This window comes from Crocodylus porosus, unplaced genomic scaffold (assembly GCF_001723895.1).
Source record: "Crocodylus porosus isolate Cpor-Errol unplaced genomic scaffold, CroPor_comp1, whole genome shotgun sequence".
Taxonomy (NCBI): domain Eukaryota; kingdom Metazoa; phylum Chordata; order Crocodylia; family Crocodylidae; genus Crocodylus; species Crocodylus porosus.
This window is the reverse complement of record NW_017728935.1, coordinates 3,293,860-3,306,279: the sequence shown is the minus strand read 5'-3', so window position 1 is coordinate 3,306,279 and position 12,420 is coordinate 3,293,860. Positions and strand designations below refer to the sequence as shown.

General features: G+C 53.2%; 1 protein-coding gene across 6 annotated transcripts in view; it reads left to right on the top strand.

The window, feature by feature from the left end:
* Positions 1-12,420, top strand: part of FOXP4 (forkhead box P4) — a 122,873-nt gene that overhangs the window by 55,412 nt on the left and 55,041 nt on the right. For all 6 annotated transcript variants that reach the window (XM_019546671.1, XM_019546668.1, XM_019546665.1 and 3 more), the window contains exon 3: positions 2,198-2,287. In XM_019546671.1, the coding sequence (XP_019402216.1) occupies positions 2,198-2,287 (90 nt within the window). The remainder of the gene's footprint in view (positions 1-2,197; positions 2,288-12,420) is intronic.

Sequence of the window (12,420 nt, the reverse complement as noted above, 5' to 3'; positions counted from 1 at the left end):
TTTTCTAGGTCCCGTGATGTGGTGTGTTTTTTACACAGAAGCTGAAACCTTGCACACTACAAGGAGCTGTACTGTGCTACTGCCTGTGTGCATTTACTGGGGAACACTCTCTCTTTCTCTGCCCCTTCTAGTCGATCAAACCTATGCCTAAGGACCCTCCCTTCAGTAGCCACGTTAAAATAGCCTCAGTTTTGCTCTTACATTTTAGGGCTTGTTTTGGGGTGGGGGGAATTGAATAAAATACTTTTTGCCCAGCAAGTCGTTGTGCCATAGTTACTCCACGCCAGCTCCTTGTGTGTATGCTTTTATTCTTTTGAAAGCAGGCAGAAGAGTTCACACTCTTCCAGAACAAATGTGCTCAGAAGGAGGGATTCTGCAATAACTATTTGTTCTTGAAATCCATACTCTTACCTTATTTTAGAGTAACTTCCCCGAGTTGGCGATCGCTGAGCTTAACTAATTATTTTGGTTGGTCCATTGGGTGGCTTTTAAAGCGGGGTGCGCGTGTGTCTTGATTTAAAACCTGAGACCGATTAAACAGATGATTGTGCAGCTGGTACGTCTGTACTAATATGTAATTATACCGTAGCTAGGCATTTGCAGCAGGGTCCGATCGGCGTGCGTTGCGTGCAAAGCGCACGCGGCCCGGCTTACGTTGCAAACAGCGTTTTCGTCCTTACTCTGCGCCCGTGTAATCGCACGGGCAAACCGCGCCCGTGTTATGCCGATGCACGTACTTCGGATGTGTAACTGCTCTCTGTATATACGTGCGCGCTAATGTGCCCGACCCCTGTGTAAATTCAGCTGCCCCTCGAAACCGAGAGTGTACGGTATCGAAGGCCTGACGGAAAGCAACTTTGTTCTTTATAGCTGGAAATGTGGAAAATTAACAAGCGGCTCTTTCTTTGGGACACACCCTGCCAGTGCCTCTGCTGACCAGGGAGCGCGCAGCCGCCTCTTGGAAGCCAGAGCCTTGATTTACGGCCGTGGTGTTGACAGCCCGGTGGAACCCACATGCTGCTTGCAGCACTGCCAAGCTGGGCTATGACCCTCCGACCTCTCCCCCTTCGCTCCCCCCCTCCTGTCTCTGCGCTGTAATAAAAACCTGTCTTGCAGGCAGGACTACAATGACTTTGTTGTTCAGAAATGTACCCAAAAAAAAAAAAAAATTGAGTTTCTTTAAAAGCAAAAATAAGGAACGTATGAGGAAATGGGCCTGGGAGCAGCAGCTCTGAGGACTGCGGGATTGTTTTTGTTAGAACTTATTCCCTCTTGCTGCCTTCTCCAAGCTCCTGAATGAAACCTCTTTCTCCCTGGTGCCTGCACACATGGCTTCGCTCATGCTCGCGCATGCCTCTTCTCGCACGCTTGCAGGTTATTGCCAGTCCTGGTGACCGTTTGGGCTCCTGGCACATGGGAGCATGTGCTCTTGTGCACTTCCACGCTTGCTTGCTGTTGTCAGTGAGTTGGCGCTCTCCGGCTTGGCTTCCCCTTCAGGGTACTGGCACGTTTGTTCTCACACTTGCGTCCTTGCATGTGGCTTGACACGCGCATGGTTTTTTCCCCCCACTTTCCATTCAAGAAGCCTGCGGGTTTCAACAAATGCATCAGGATGACTTACCCAGTTTTACTTTCAGGACTAGTTATGTGAAGGAAATGAATAACACTTTCCAAGCAGACCTGTATTAAAAAAAAAAAAAAAAAAAAAAGGAAATGGATCCACGTTAGGTCAGCCATAAATCCTGCTAAATGGCTATCTTGAAGTGTTTAAAGTGATATGAGATTCTCGCACTGGTTATTCAGTTGGGGTGAGAACTCACGCTCAATAGTTGTGTCCCCTGCCTCATTAGGGCCCTGAAGCCTGACCAGGAGCTGCAATGCTGCAACTTGCAAGTAACTCTTGAATTTAGTAAGGCCACTTTTATGGACCCCCAGGCCTTATCCAAGCACCTTGCAGTCAGTAAGCCTTTTTGGTAGGGAAGACTGATCTACCCTATGATGGAGACCTGAAGACAAGATCTAAAGGCCAAAATTTTAAGCATCGGGTGCCTTGCCCCCGTTCCTTTCAGCTGGACGCCTAAATCCCTTCAAAAATCTGTCCCTGGGCGATGCCTCGGGTCTGCCAGAGAATAGAAATAGAGTTGGAGTCCCTGTCCTGTCTGTTCCCCTCTTCACCTTGTTCTGTGTTTTCTTCCAGGCTCTCCAAGTGGCAAGGCAGTTCCTTCTGCAGCAGGCCACGGGGCTGACCTCTCCCAGCAGCAATGAGAACAAGCAGCCGGCAGTTCAGGTGAGGCACAGAGTCACCTTCTCCCAAGTCCCTTGGGGAAGGGCTTTACTAGCAGGGGGGGAAATCTTCTGCTGGGGGTCAGAGCCACTGGTGGCCATGACCGGCGTGCAGCCTGGCAGGGCTGCTCAAACTGTCAATTCGGGAGCACAGTTGACTTCCAAAGGGGACCTGGTGCTGGTGAATGCTTTTCAGCCCTCGCATACACATGCATATACGCGAGCACACGCTCTTTGCTATGAATTCTTCAGGACCGCCGGAAAACACGTGCAGAAATGGCCTCATGCTCCGTTACAACGCCGCATGATATCAGAGAGTTTATCCCCGATGAATCCTGGTCTGTTTTCCTTGTGTTTTACTACGAGAGAAGGCAGCGGGACAGGAAGGGGGATGATGCCGTGGATAGTTTGGATGCAGATTTAGTTCCAGGAGATGAGTTCTCTCTTTGTTGCCTATACCTTCTTTCGGGCTGTCCACCCACTTGGGTCCTTAGCGCCAGGTGGGCAGTGCTTAGCATGAAGGCAGCTATTGCAAATCCAGTGTATTGCCCTGAAGGAGAAGCACTTGTCCTTCCAGCTGGGGTGCGATGTGGGGTCTGGAGAGCTGCCTGTAGTGGGTAGTTGCTCTTCAGAAGGCAAGTATTTATGAGCTGCGTATCAAGGCTTACCTCTGTGTTGGGAGAGGGTTGTGTAAGGGAGATGTTGGCACGTGGGTGAGGTCTGGGTCTGGGGGTGGGGGGGGAGAAGGCATGAAAGAGGAAGGGATCCGTCATGGGGCCACATTGCAGGCTGTCACCTTCTAGACCTTTCACTGCTTTGCATCAGGGTGGGGGTGACAGGAATGGCTTCTTTTACAGCTTGACCTAGAATGAAGGGCAAAGGCCTGGGAAGGATGGAGAGGAGCGGGGGGGTGTTGCCAGATCATAGCCCTGGGATTCATGAACAAGACTTTTGTTTCTGCGGCTCTTTTTGCTTCGTGTTGTGAAGTTTCCACTCCAAACGGCAAAATTCGATCTCTCCCATGTTGCAGGGGTGTTGGTTGTAGCCGTGTTGGTCTAAGGACATACGCCACGTGCTGTTGGTCATTCGCCATGTGTACGTCCTTAGACCAGCACGGCTACAACCAACAACGCTGGTAACAAGATGGCTTTCCCGGTCACGGCACTCCCGAGGGAATTTCGGAGCAATCGTAGCTGGCGCCCAAGGGGGAAAGCCCAGGAGACGTTTCTGGTGAAGTTTAAACCCAAAACGTTCAGAGCTGGAAGAGAGCTAAAGCAGTAATTCATGGGATGATGGTAGTAGTAGTAGGCTCTTATCCTATTGTGTAGAGCAGGCACTAGATGGACAAAGACCTGTTCTCTACTGGGACAGAGGCAGCACCGGGCAGGGGGAAGCCCTCAGTTTTGTGGAGGGATTGCTGACCTCAGTGCTAGTCTCAAACAGGAGGAAAATTACCCCTGGAGAGAGAGAGGGGGTTTGATGGTCTGCCCCTGCCACTGTCCCCCTCCATGGAGTGGCCCTCGGCCTTGGCTTCACCCTGCCCCCTTGCAAAGGAGAGGTGCCCTTCCCTCACTTCAGCGGTCTCCCTGCTTTCTAGCTGCAAAAGTTTCCACCAGGTGGGAGGGCAGGAAAGGGGCATAAATCCAGCCAGAGGAGAGGACTGGGGAAGGGAGGAGAGGGAGAAAGAAGCAAAGCCCAAGCGAATGTAAAGTGACAATTTAAATAGCTGTGTGGAGGGGCTCTCCCTTCAGGCTAATTAAATTTATCGGAGAACAGCAGGTTACCTTATTAGAGCCACGTGGGTTTAATTAACAAAGGAAAGTAATTAGCACGAGCTCTCTCAGAGCTGGAGGTCCTGCGTATACCAGGCTGAGCCAGCTCCAAAGCCCACTGGAGGTGGAGGGGACCTGGTGGGCGAGCGGCTGGGGGGGCAGGGAGGTTGGCTTCTGTTCATCCGGACGCCCCAGAGAGCAGAATCCGCAGGACGGTCTCGTCACCATTTGTTCTTCTCTCCCCGCCTGGCAAAATGCGTCTGGGATGAAACAAGGGGATTAAATTGCTTTCCTCTGCATCGTATTTGTTTTCTCCGGCCTCCCCCTGGTTTGGTTCTGAGCGGTGGAAGGATGTCCCGCTCTCCACAAAAGCCTTTTCGACTCTCTCGGGCCCGTCTCGTTCGTTCCTTCCCTTGGCGCGGCCCCTGCCGTGCTCGCCGTCCCCGAGTGCAAGGGTTCCCTTCTTTGCTGCCTCCTGCCAAACCCCTTTTTCAGCCCAGTGAGACCCGAAGGGGCCATCTCCACCACGTCCCTCTCGTGCTCTGGGTCAGGCTTGATGCAGAGTCCATCGGGGTCCCCGGACATGATCCTGTTGACTTGCATGCGCTTTGGATTGGGCCTGCGGCGCGTGGAGAGTTGGCGCGGCCCCTGCACACGAGCGGCACAACTCCCGTGTCCTGCAAGCTGTTAAATTTAGACTGGACAATGGACAGGGGGAAAGCATCCCGCCTTGGCAGGGACCCGGCTCTGGATGACCTAATATGTCTTTGACTTCTGCAGGCTCACAAGCGCCCCGTGAAGCCACCATCCCCTTAGGGCAGCACAGTTGGTGGGATGGTGTCCAGAGCCACCCTAATCCGGCATCTCCTCAGACCGTTCTCCCCTCCCCCCCGCCCCTGCAACACCATCACACCTGTTTGGGAGGCTCCGACCGGCCTCGGAGACCACAGACCTGCTGCCACCTCTTCCGAGCGGCCTGGGCCGCGAAGAGGCAGCTCGCGAGGGGAAACCGCAGCTGTGGTATTAGCAGCAATAATTAGTCAGGGCTTCTCTCGCGCAAACGGGCAGCTTTTTCCAATAGTGTTTTCAGGAAGGAAATGCAGTCATTGGATGGAAAATATCTTGGAAGAACAAAGACAGTAAGAGTGAAGTCAGATTCCGGTAAAGTGTGCGTGTGTGTGCGACTGGTGGGTGTGCATGTGTGTATCTGCCTGCGGTTCCCCTTTTTCTTTCCCGCTCTGCTTTTCCCCCGTTTCTTCTCCTGATCACCCTCTCTCTCATTCTTTTGCTGCCTCCTTTTAACTTTCCTTTCACCCTCTCTCCATTTCTGATCTGCTTTCTCTCTCCGGCTCTCTTCTTCCATGTCTTCTCTCTCTCTGTCTGGTGTCTGCTTATCCATCTGGCCGGCTTTTTCACAGTTAAATGGGGCTGGCTTGCAGCCTTATCCCCCCCCCCCCTTCCCCGCTTTTGTGTTGCAAAAGAACTTGTGAAAGTTGTAGACATGAGTCAGGAATAGCTCATAATTCAGCAGCCTCTCTCCCTCCCTCCCTCTCCTCCCCGCTTGCCCCTGGCCAACAGCTGGAGGAGGATCTGAACGAGGGGAGATAGAGGATTAAGCAGACTCCTTTGAAAGGAAGTTTATCTAACAGGGGAATGGTGTGGATGAGATTGACCAGGAGGGTTCCTCCAGACTGCAGCGGGGAGGGCGGTGGGGGGGATATTGTGCGCTGAGAAGGCGGCCGGCGCAGAGAGCTGTGTTTCTAGCCCAGATCCCGGGCAGGGGGTGGGGAGAGGCAGGGAGAGCGCCGAACGATGGCGGGAGCTCTCAGCTTAGAGCCGGGGAAGAAATCTGTGCCGCAGCCGAGCCCGTAAATGGGCCGGCGAGTGATGGGAGAACGAGGGTTGCAGGAGTGTTGGGGGACTTGAGCATCTGTAGCCCCCCCCAACTATTATAGCACATGCAAGTGTGCAGCACCCCATCAGGATTGGGTCCTAAAGCCACTCCTAGAACCCTTGTACTGCCCATAGGTTTCAACGGGGCCACCGGTGAGGTTTGAATTAATGGCTTAAGATGGGGTACAGGATGGAGCCAGGACTGGCTTGTTCCCGGTCTGGTCCTGCGGTGGTTGGCAGACGAGCTCCCATTGACACCAAAGGGAGGTAACGGTGCTTAGCACCTCGCTGTGGGAGTGCAGGCCAGGTTAGCATTGCCCCAGTGCTCCCATTAGGTGACCCCAGTAGGGCTGGCGAGGAGGCCTTGCTTCTGGAGAGCGCAGCCCGTTCTCTTTGCATGGGACCCCGCAAAGCCCCACGGTTTCAGTCCAGTTTCTGCCTCGTCCCCTTTGCTGTGACTGGGCCAAAACAAGCTCCCCCAGTTGTGGGGTGGAAGCACAGACTTGACCTGAGCGGTGGCTTTGGATCAGAACCAGATAGAAATCCCTGCCCTGTGAGCTGTGTCTCGCTTTGAGATGTTTGTGGCCTGCTCCAAAGGAAACATGCAGGGGGTGGCAGGGTCCCCCATTCAGTCTGACACCAAAGACTCCCTCTGGCCGCTGCGGCCTTGATTCAGCAGCTGGCAGAGCCCGTGAGGTAGGTGTGAAAGGGCTGTGTCTATCCATCTCCTCACTGTGTGTTAGCTAGGCTTGCAGACAGACCCTTTCTTTTTTTTTTGGATCTCATTTTTTGAGTGTCCAGATGCAGTCGCTCTTGGCCTGGATGCTCACAGGCAAAGCAGCTACTGGAATCAAGGGGAGTGCCCGGGGTCTGTCACCTCCTGGAAAGCCAGGAGTCAGGGGGCCTTTAGGTGTTCAACTCGAGACCCCAAGGCAGCCCAAATCAGCTGCGTGTTCTGGCAATGGTGTGTAAAGACGCAGTTGCTCTTCCGAGCTTTCTTGCTCCGAAGGGGACGCGGGGCATCAAGCCAGCTGGGATATTAGTGGCTGTGATTGGAAAGATAATGATGATCATGTGCATTCAAAAACAAATACGTAGCTGCCGAGCATGATAGGAATCTCGGTTTCAGATGTTAAGCTTCGCTTGCAAACCTCTCTCCCTCAAGATAACCAGAGAGGCAGTGCAGTTTGTTTGCAGGTGATGCTATCACAACAAGGACTTGCATTGCAGATGCTTTCTTCCCTTCCAGCCGAAACAGGATAGGGCTTGTAACAGCTGATATACCCCTTTTCTGCCCCTGGAGAGTAATAATGGACCTGCCGATGGAGCCTGAGCTTCGGTGACGTGGAGAGACATCGCTGGGACTAGCCTATGAGGTGGTGATATAACACCAGATGTGTGGTACCCCAAGGCTGGTGTTTCCTGAGGACCCAGCCGGAGTTGGGAGCTGTCTGTCTCCAATGGCATTCTCATCTCCATGCTCCTTTTCTGATTTGAAAGCCTGCCAAATCTCCGCTTGTTGAGGAGATTCCTCCTGGCAGGTGTGGGACACCTGTAATCCTAGCTGACACGAGCTGGGAGCTGCATGTGCTCTGCATCTCTCAGGATCAGTCTCTTAGCTTCAGGGGCAGGTCATTGGGGATGAAATATTCAGGTCCAAACTCTCTCTGCCTGGAGTCTTCCTCTATTATGAGCGTCCTGGATCTACTGCTAACTGCTCCAGCTGCTGAGGGGGTGCAGAGGATGCTCAGAGGCCATCAGAGCCCAGCCACTGGTTCCAGACCAGTCTGTGTCGCCAGGCGACTAAAATGTACCCTTTGGCGGCTGGTCACCCACTCTGTGTGGGCTGAGTTGGGGGTTGTCAGGCTGTATCTCAAGGGGGTGGCATCGTGCATTGCAAGTAGACATCTGCAACTGCATTTAGTGCTGGGTAGAGTGGACAGACAGATGGATCTGGAGATCAAACTTTCCTTTGCCCCATCGAGTGCCCAGTGATGGGCCTTAGCCCTTGCTTGGAAGGGATGCCTCCAGGGATAAGAAAACCTCTTCCCATTCTCTCTTTGCTGAGACAGCCAACAGGCAGCAACCAGGGTGGGGCAGTTTGAGATGGATGTCTGCCCACTGGGATCTGCTCTGAGACCTATTCAACTCCTTGCATATCAGCGGCCGAGCAGCCATTAGATGTTAGCTGTCTCGTGTCGCTGTCACCCTGGGCCAGTTCTGAGCCTGTTTCGTAGGAGGATAGGTCTGCGTCACCTCTTCACATGCAGCATAAGCAGCCAGGGGCTTTGAAGTGCCGCTGCCCTGTTCCACGTCTCGGCTGTGCCTGAGACGGCGCCTTCAGCTCCCAGGTGTGCCCAGCCAAGGTGTCAGGTGCCTGCCGAAGTGTGTGTGCCCCCCTTCCTTTTCCTCAATCCCTTCCCAGCATCCAGAAGGCAGGTGGCCAGCTCAAAGTCCTCAAGTCGTTCCTTGCCTGTACGTGGCGAGGCTTACAGTGACTGCGAGAAGATCTGGTAGGGTAAGAAAGCCTCTCTAATGGGAGAGGGGAGAAAGGGCGCCGAGGAAGGAGAGGAGAGTTTGGAGCAAACTGCGGGAAATTGCTTTTCTTTTGTCTGCTGTGGCGGGGAGGGCGCTGGAGCGGAAAAGTGTATTTTGTTGATTTGAAACTTGAGTGAAATGGGTAATGAAGACAGATCAATACCAGTCCCTCCGCGTTCTCTCTCCAGGAAAAATAGAGCGGCCACTTCCATCTCTGCTGGGGCAGTGCTGAGATTTTTCCAGTTGAACTTGCCGCACCAAGAGCTCTCCCCCCTTTCTCTGCTCCCCACCACTTCCACGCATCCGGATGCCCCCCAGTAAGTGATCCTGCCCCGCCAGCTGCAGGAAGCAGGCAGAAGCCCAGGGTCCAAGCTGCTCCAAGCAGAGCAGCAGTGTTCAGGGTAACGGGTGACCAAAGCGTCACTTCAGTTCTGTACGGCTTGATTGGCATGACAAGTTACACCATCATTAACGGAGTGGAAGAAAGAGGCGGCCCCCCTCAGGTACCTGTCAGAGGGGGGCAAGAGAGATGCTACATATGGGGGTCTTCTCTGTGGCATCCATTCCTGGGGTGGCATGATGCCCCTTCTCCCTGGGGTGCCACATTGGTGGAAGGAAGCAGATCTTGAAAGGGCTTGTTGGGCCCAGGCTGCTCAGACGGGGCGCGCTCTCCCTGGCAGGAGGGGTGCACAAGGCATCTCCTTTCCAATCTCTGTTGACCTGCAATGCAAGCATGTACTGCCGGGTCTCACCTAGTGGGGTGTGTCACACTAACAAGGATCATCGCGATTCAGTCACTGTCCTATTTACAGTTTTCTCATGTGACAAAAGCAGCAAACATGCGCGTTCTCCTCCACGCCCGTGCGGACTCGCTCCCAGCCGCTCGGCCCACCGAGGTGCTCGCTTGCACACCTGCTGTCCTGCGTGCACAGTTTCCCCGCTGTGGCTGCTGGTTGTGCGGTCATTTGTGGCAGGGCTGAGGGGGGCTGGAGAGGGGTGTGGAGAGGAATAATGGCCCACTGGTTAGAGTATAAGTTGGGGGCTTGGGAGATATGGGCCCAGTGCCGTGCTCTGTCTCAGGCTTTGTGTCTGACCTGTGGCAAGGTCCCTTGGAGCCTCTGGTTCCTATCTGTGCAATGGGGACAGCAGAACCGCCAGACTCACGGGGGTGTTCAATGCAGTAAATGCATGGTTGTCAGTGGCTCATAAGATAGGTTGTATAATACCTAAAATACCCTGCTGGATAGTGCCAACCCGGGAATGTGCCACACGATCGTAGTAGGGCACGGAAGAATCCTGCTCTCAAATATGTGCCCAGAGTCTGCTGTGCCTCGTTCCTGTTCCCCACGCCTGTGTATGCAGCTTGGCTTTCTAACTGTGACCTTGATCTTGCCTACTTTTACTATTGACTTGAAGTTGGCTTTAGCCCTATGGGGACTGATAGTGTGGTCAGTGGGGAGGGCTGATGGCTGCCCTGCTCAGTTTGGGGCGAATCAGGGAGCTGGCTCCAGGGAAGTCCATAGAGTTAAATCAACGTTAAGTATTTGAGCCTTGGGAGTTTCAGTGCCTTGAAACAAAGTTGGGACCAAATGGCTTGAAACGCCGGCATGAGGTTGGAGTGAGGTTGTGGTGTGATGCTTTTTGGCAGTCAGTGGTATAAGCAGCCCAGGGATGGGGCTCTGAAAGACTCTCACTCAGCTGCGGGATAAGTACATGGTTGGGAGAAGTTTTCATCTGTAGCTAAGTTGAATGTACAATGCTCACTGCATCTTGTGATCACATTGTACATGTGATCCTTGGGCATGGAGCGATATCCCAAATGGAGAAGGGGCCTGGATGGGGGGAGGGGATGCATGTTTCTGGCTTCATCTTGCTCATGCAAAGTTGGTAGTGGCTACATATGCATTTCCCTGTTTCTAGCTCTTCTCACTCCACCCGTACTCACTGTCCCCATGGCAGACCCGCTTAGTCTGTTCATCTCTGACTTTGAGAGAGGGTTTTTGTTTTTTTGTTTTTTTAATGACATCTTTTTTAAATTGCCTCTTAATTCACCTTGGGTTTTAGTTAATGAAGGTGCTCTACGTCCTGGGCTGTGTGGGCAGGTACATGATCTAAAATAAGGTGTGCTTGTATGTGTGGGTGCTGGTTCTGCTGCTTCATACACTTGGTTGGACTTGCACGGTTTTACGTGGTGCCATTGAAGTATGTGGCACGTGGGGGCCTTTCTGTGTGGGTCTGCTCACGGGGCGCAAGGCAAGTCATGTGCGTGTTTCGGCTTGGACTGAGGAATACGGTGAAGGGCTTGGCTTAATGGCGGCAGTCGTTAAAGGCACTTCTTTAGATACTCCGTCCTAGCTCGCTCATCATTGCACCTGATCCTCCCTCATTTGTGTCCGGCCCTTAGAAATCCCCTCACCTGATGCACGCTGTTTTATGCACGAGCTGAGGATCTGGCTGTCAGCTCTTTGCTGCTGAGCAGGTCTTTGGTTTTTTAATATGCCACGTACAAGTGGGGAAATGTCCTAGCCCTGATGTGGGAAGACAGATTGTATTTATCAGCATTCAACCTGGGGGGTATGAAGAGCATTCGCTGTGTCATATGCTTCTCCACTTATGCAAGCTTCCTGGAAAAGGGAATGATTTCCAAAGTTGAAGGGGGCTTTAATCGCCTTGTTCAGCAAGTCTGGGGCTCCCGCACCCTGTTCCAGTAACCCTCAGACCCCCAGGCAAGAAGGCAGTGCAGTCAGCAGCCTAGTCATTCAGTCTGTGGCTTCTCCCGTTCTGCTTCGTTAATGCACCTCAGTTCTGATCAGGAAGTAACGTTTTGTCTGGCTTCCAAGAGAGTCCTCCTCCCCCAGCTGATCGTGCAGCCCTGAACGCTTGTTCCCGTAAATACTTGTCACTCCTAACTCCTGCTGCGCTACGCCGTGACCGATGCTCTTGCACTGCACCGGCTTCAGCCACCTTGCTCCGTATGGACACCAGGGGCACGGACCCTCCCTTTTAATCTGAGACTTGCTTCCGCCCACTGGCTGACGGCTCCCCACGCTCCATCTCTGGTACGGTAGGATTACAACCGAGACAGCTTGGAAAACCATCCCCTTGAGACTCTGTTCTCAAATCAGAGATACGGTATTGAGGCTTTTGTTAGAGGGCCAAGGCTGTTAGTAAGCAGTTTTGTGGAGTGGCACCGGGCCAAGGAGTGAGTCATTGCCTTCTTTAGCTCAGTATCTGGCAGATGCCAGCTCTGACACATAATACAGGCCATTCTTGGAGGGAGAAATCCAGCAGTCTGGGCTGCCCAAGCCAAGCTTTTGTTGTGGTGGTGGCAGTTGGGGAGTTAATGTGCCGAGAGGGAGCGAGACATTCAGTCCTCATGGAGGAGCTGGCGATGCTATGCGTCACTTGAGTTCGTGGTCCCACTGAGCGCTGTGTAAACTTCCTTCCAGACACCCCTGCCGGTCCATTCACCTCTGCTTGGACTTGCTGCATGCTGTCATGATTTGCGGGTGTTTTTCTGTGCCATGCTAAGTGCTGCACAAAGCATAAAAGAAGACATCACTTCTGCTCCCGAGCGCTCTGTGTAGAGCCACAGCGGTTTTGGGACTGGCCGTAGATACTAAATGGCTTGGTGGCTTTGCGGCTGGGATCGTCATCCTGAACTGAAAGGTCTGAGCGTTACCCGACCGTACCCCTGGGATTATGTGCTTAGTGATCAACATGCTTCGTTCCTCGCAAGAGTTCACCTTTGGCCGTGCCGAGCTTCTCCAAGGGCAGTGTCTGCAATGGCAGGTGCCCCAGCGCCCTAAGCATCATCTAGCCGTTCCCCAAGGCGTGAATCGTAGCGTGCACCAAGAAACCCCAAGTGATCGGTGTACTGCAGTAATTGCCTGAGTGAGCCAGTCCCGGACGGGGGGCGTATGTGAACTCATCT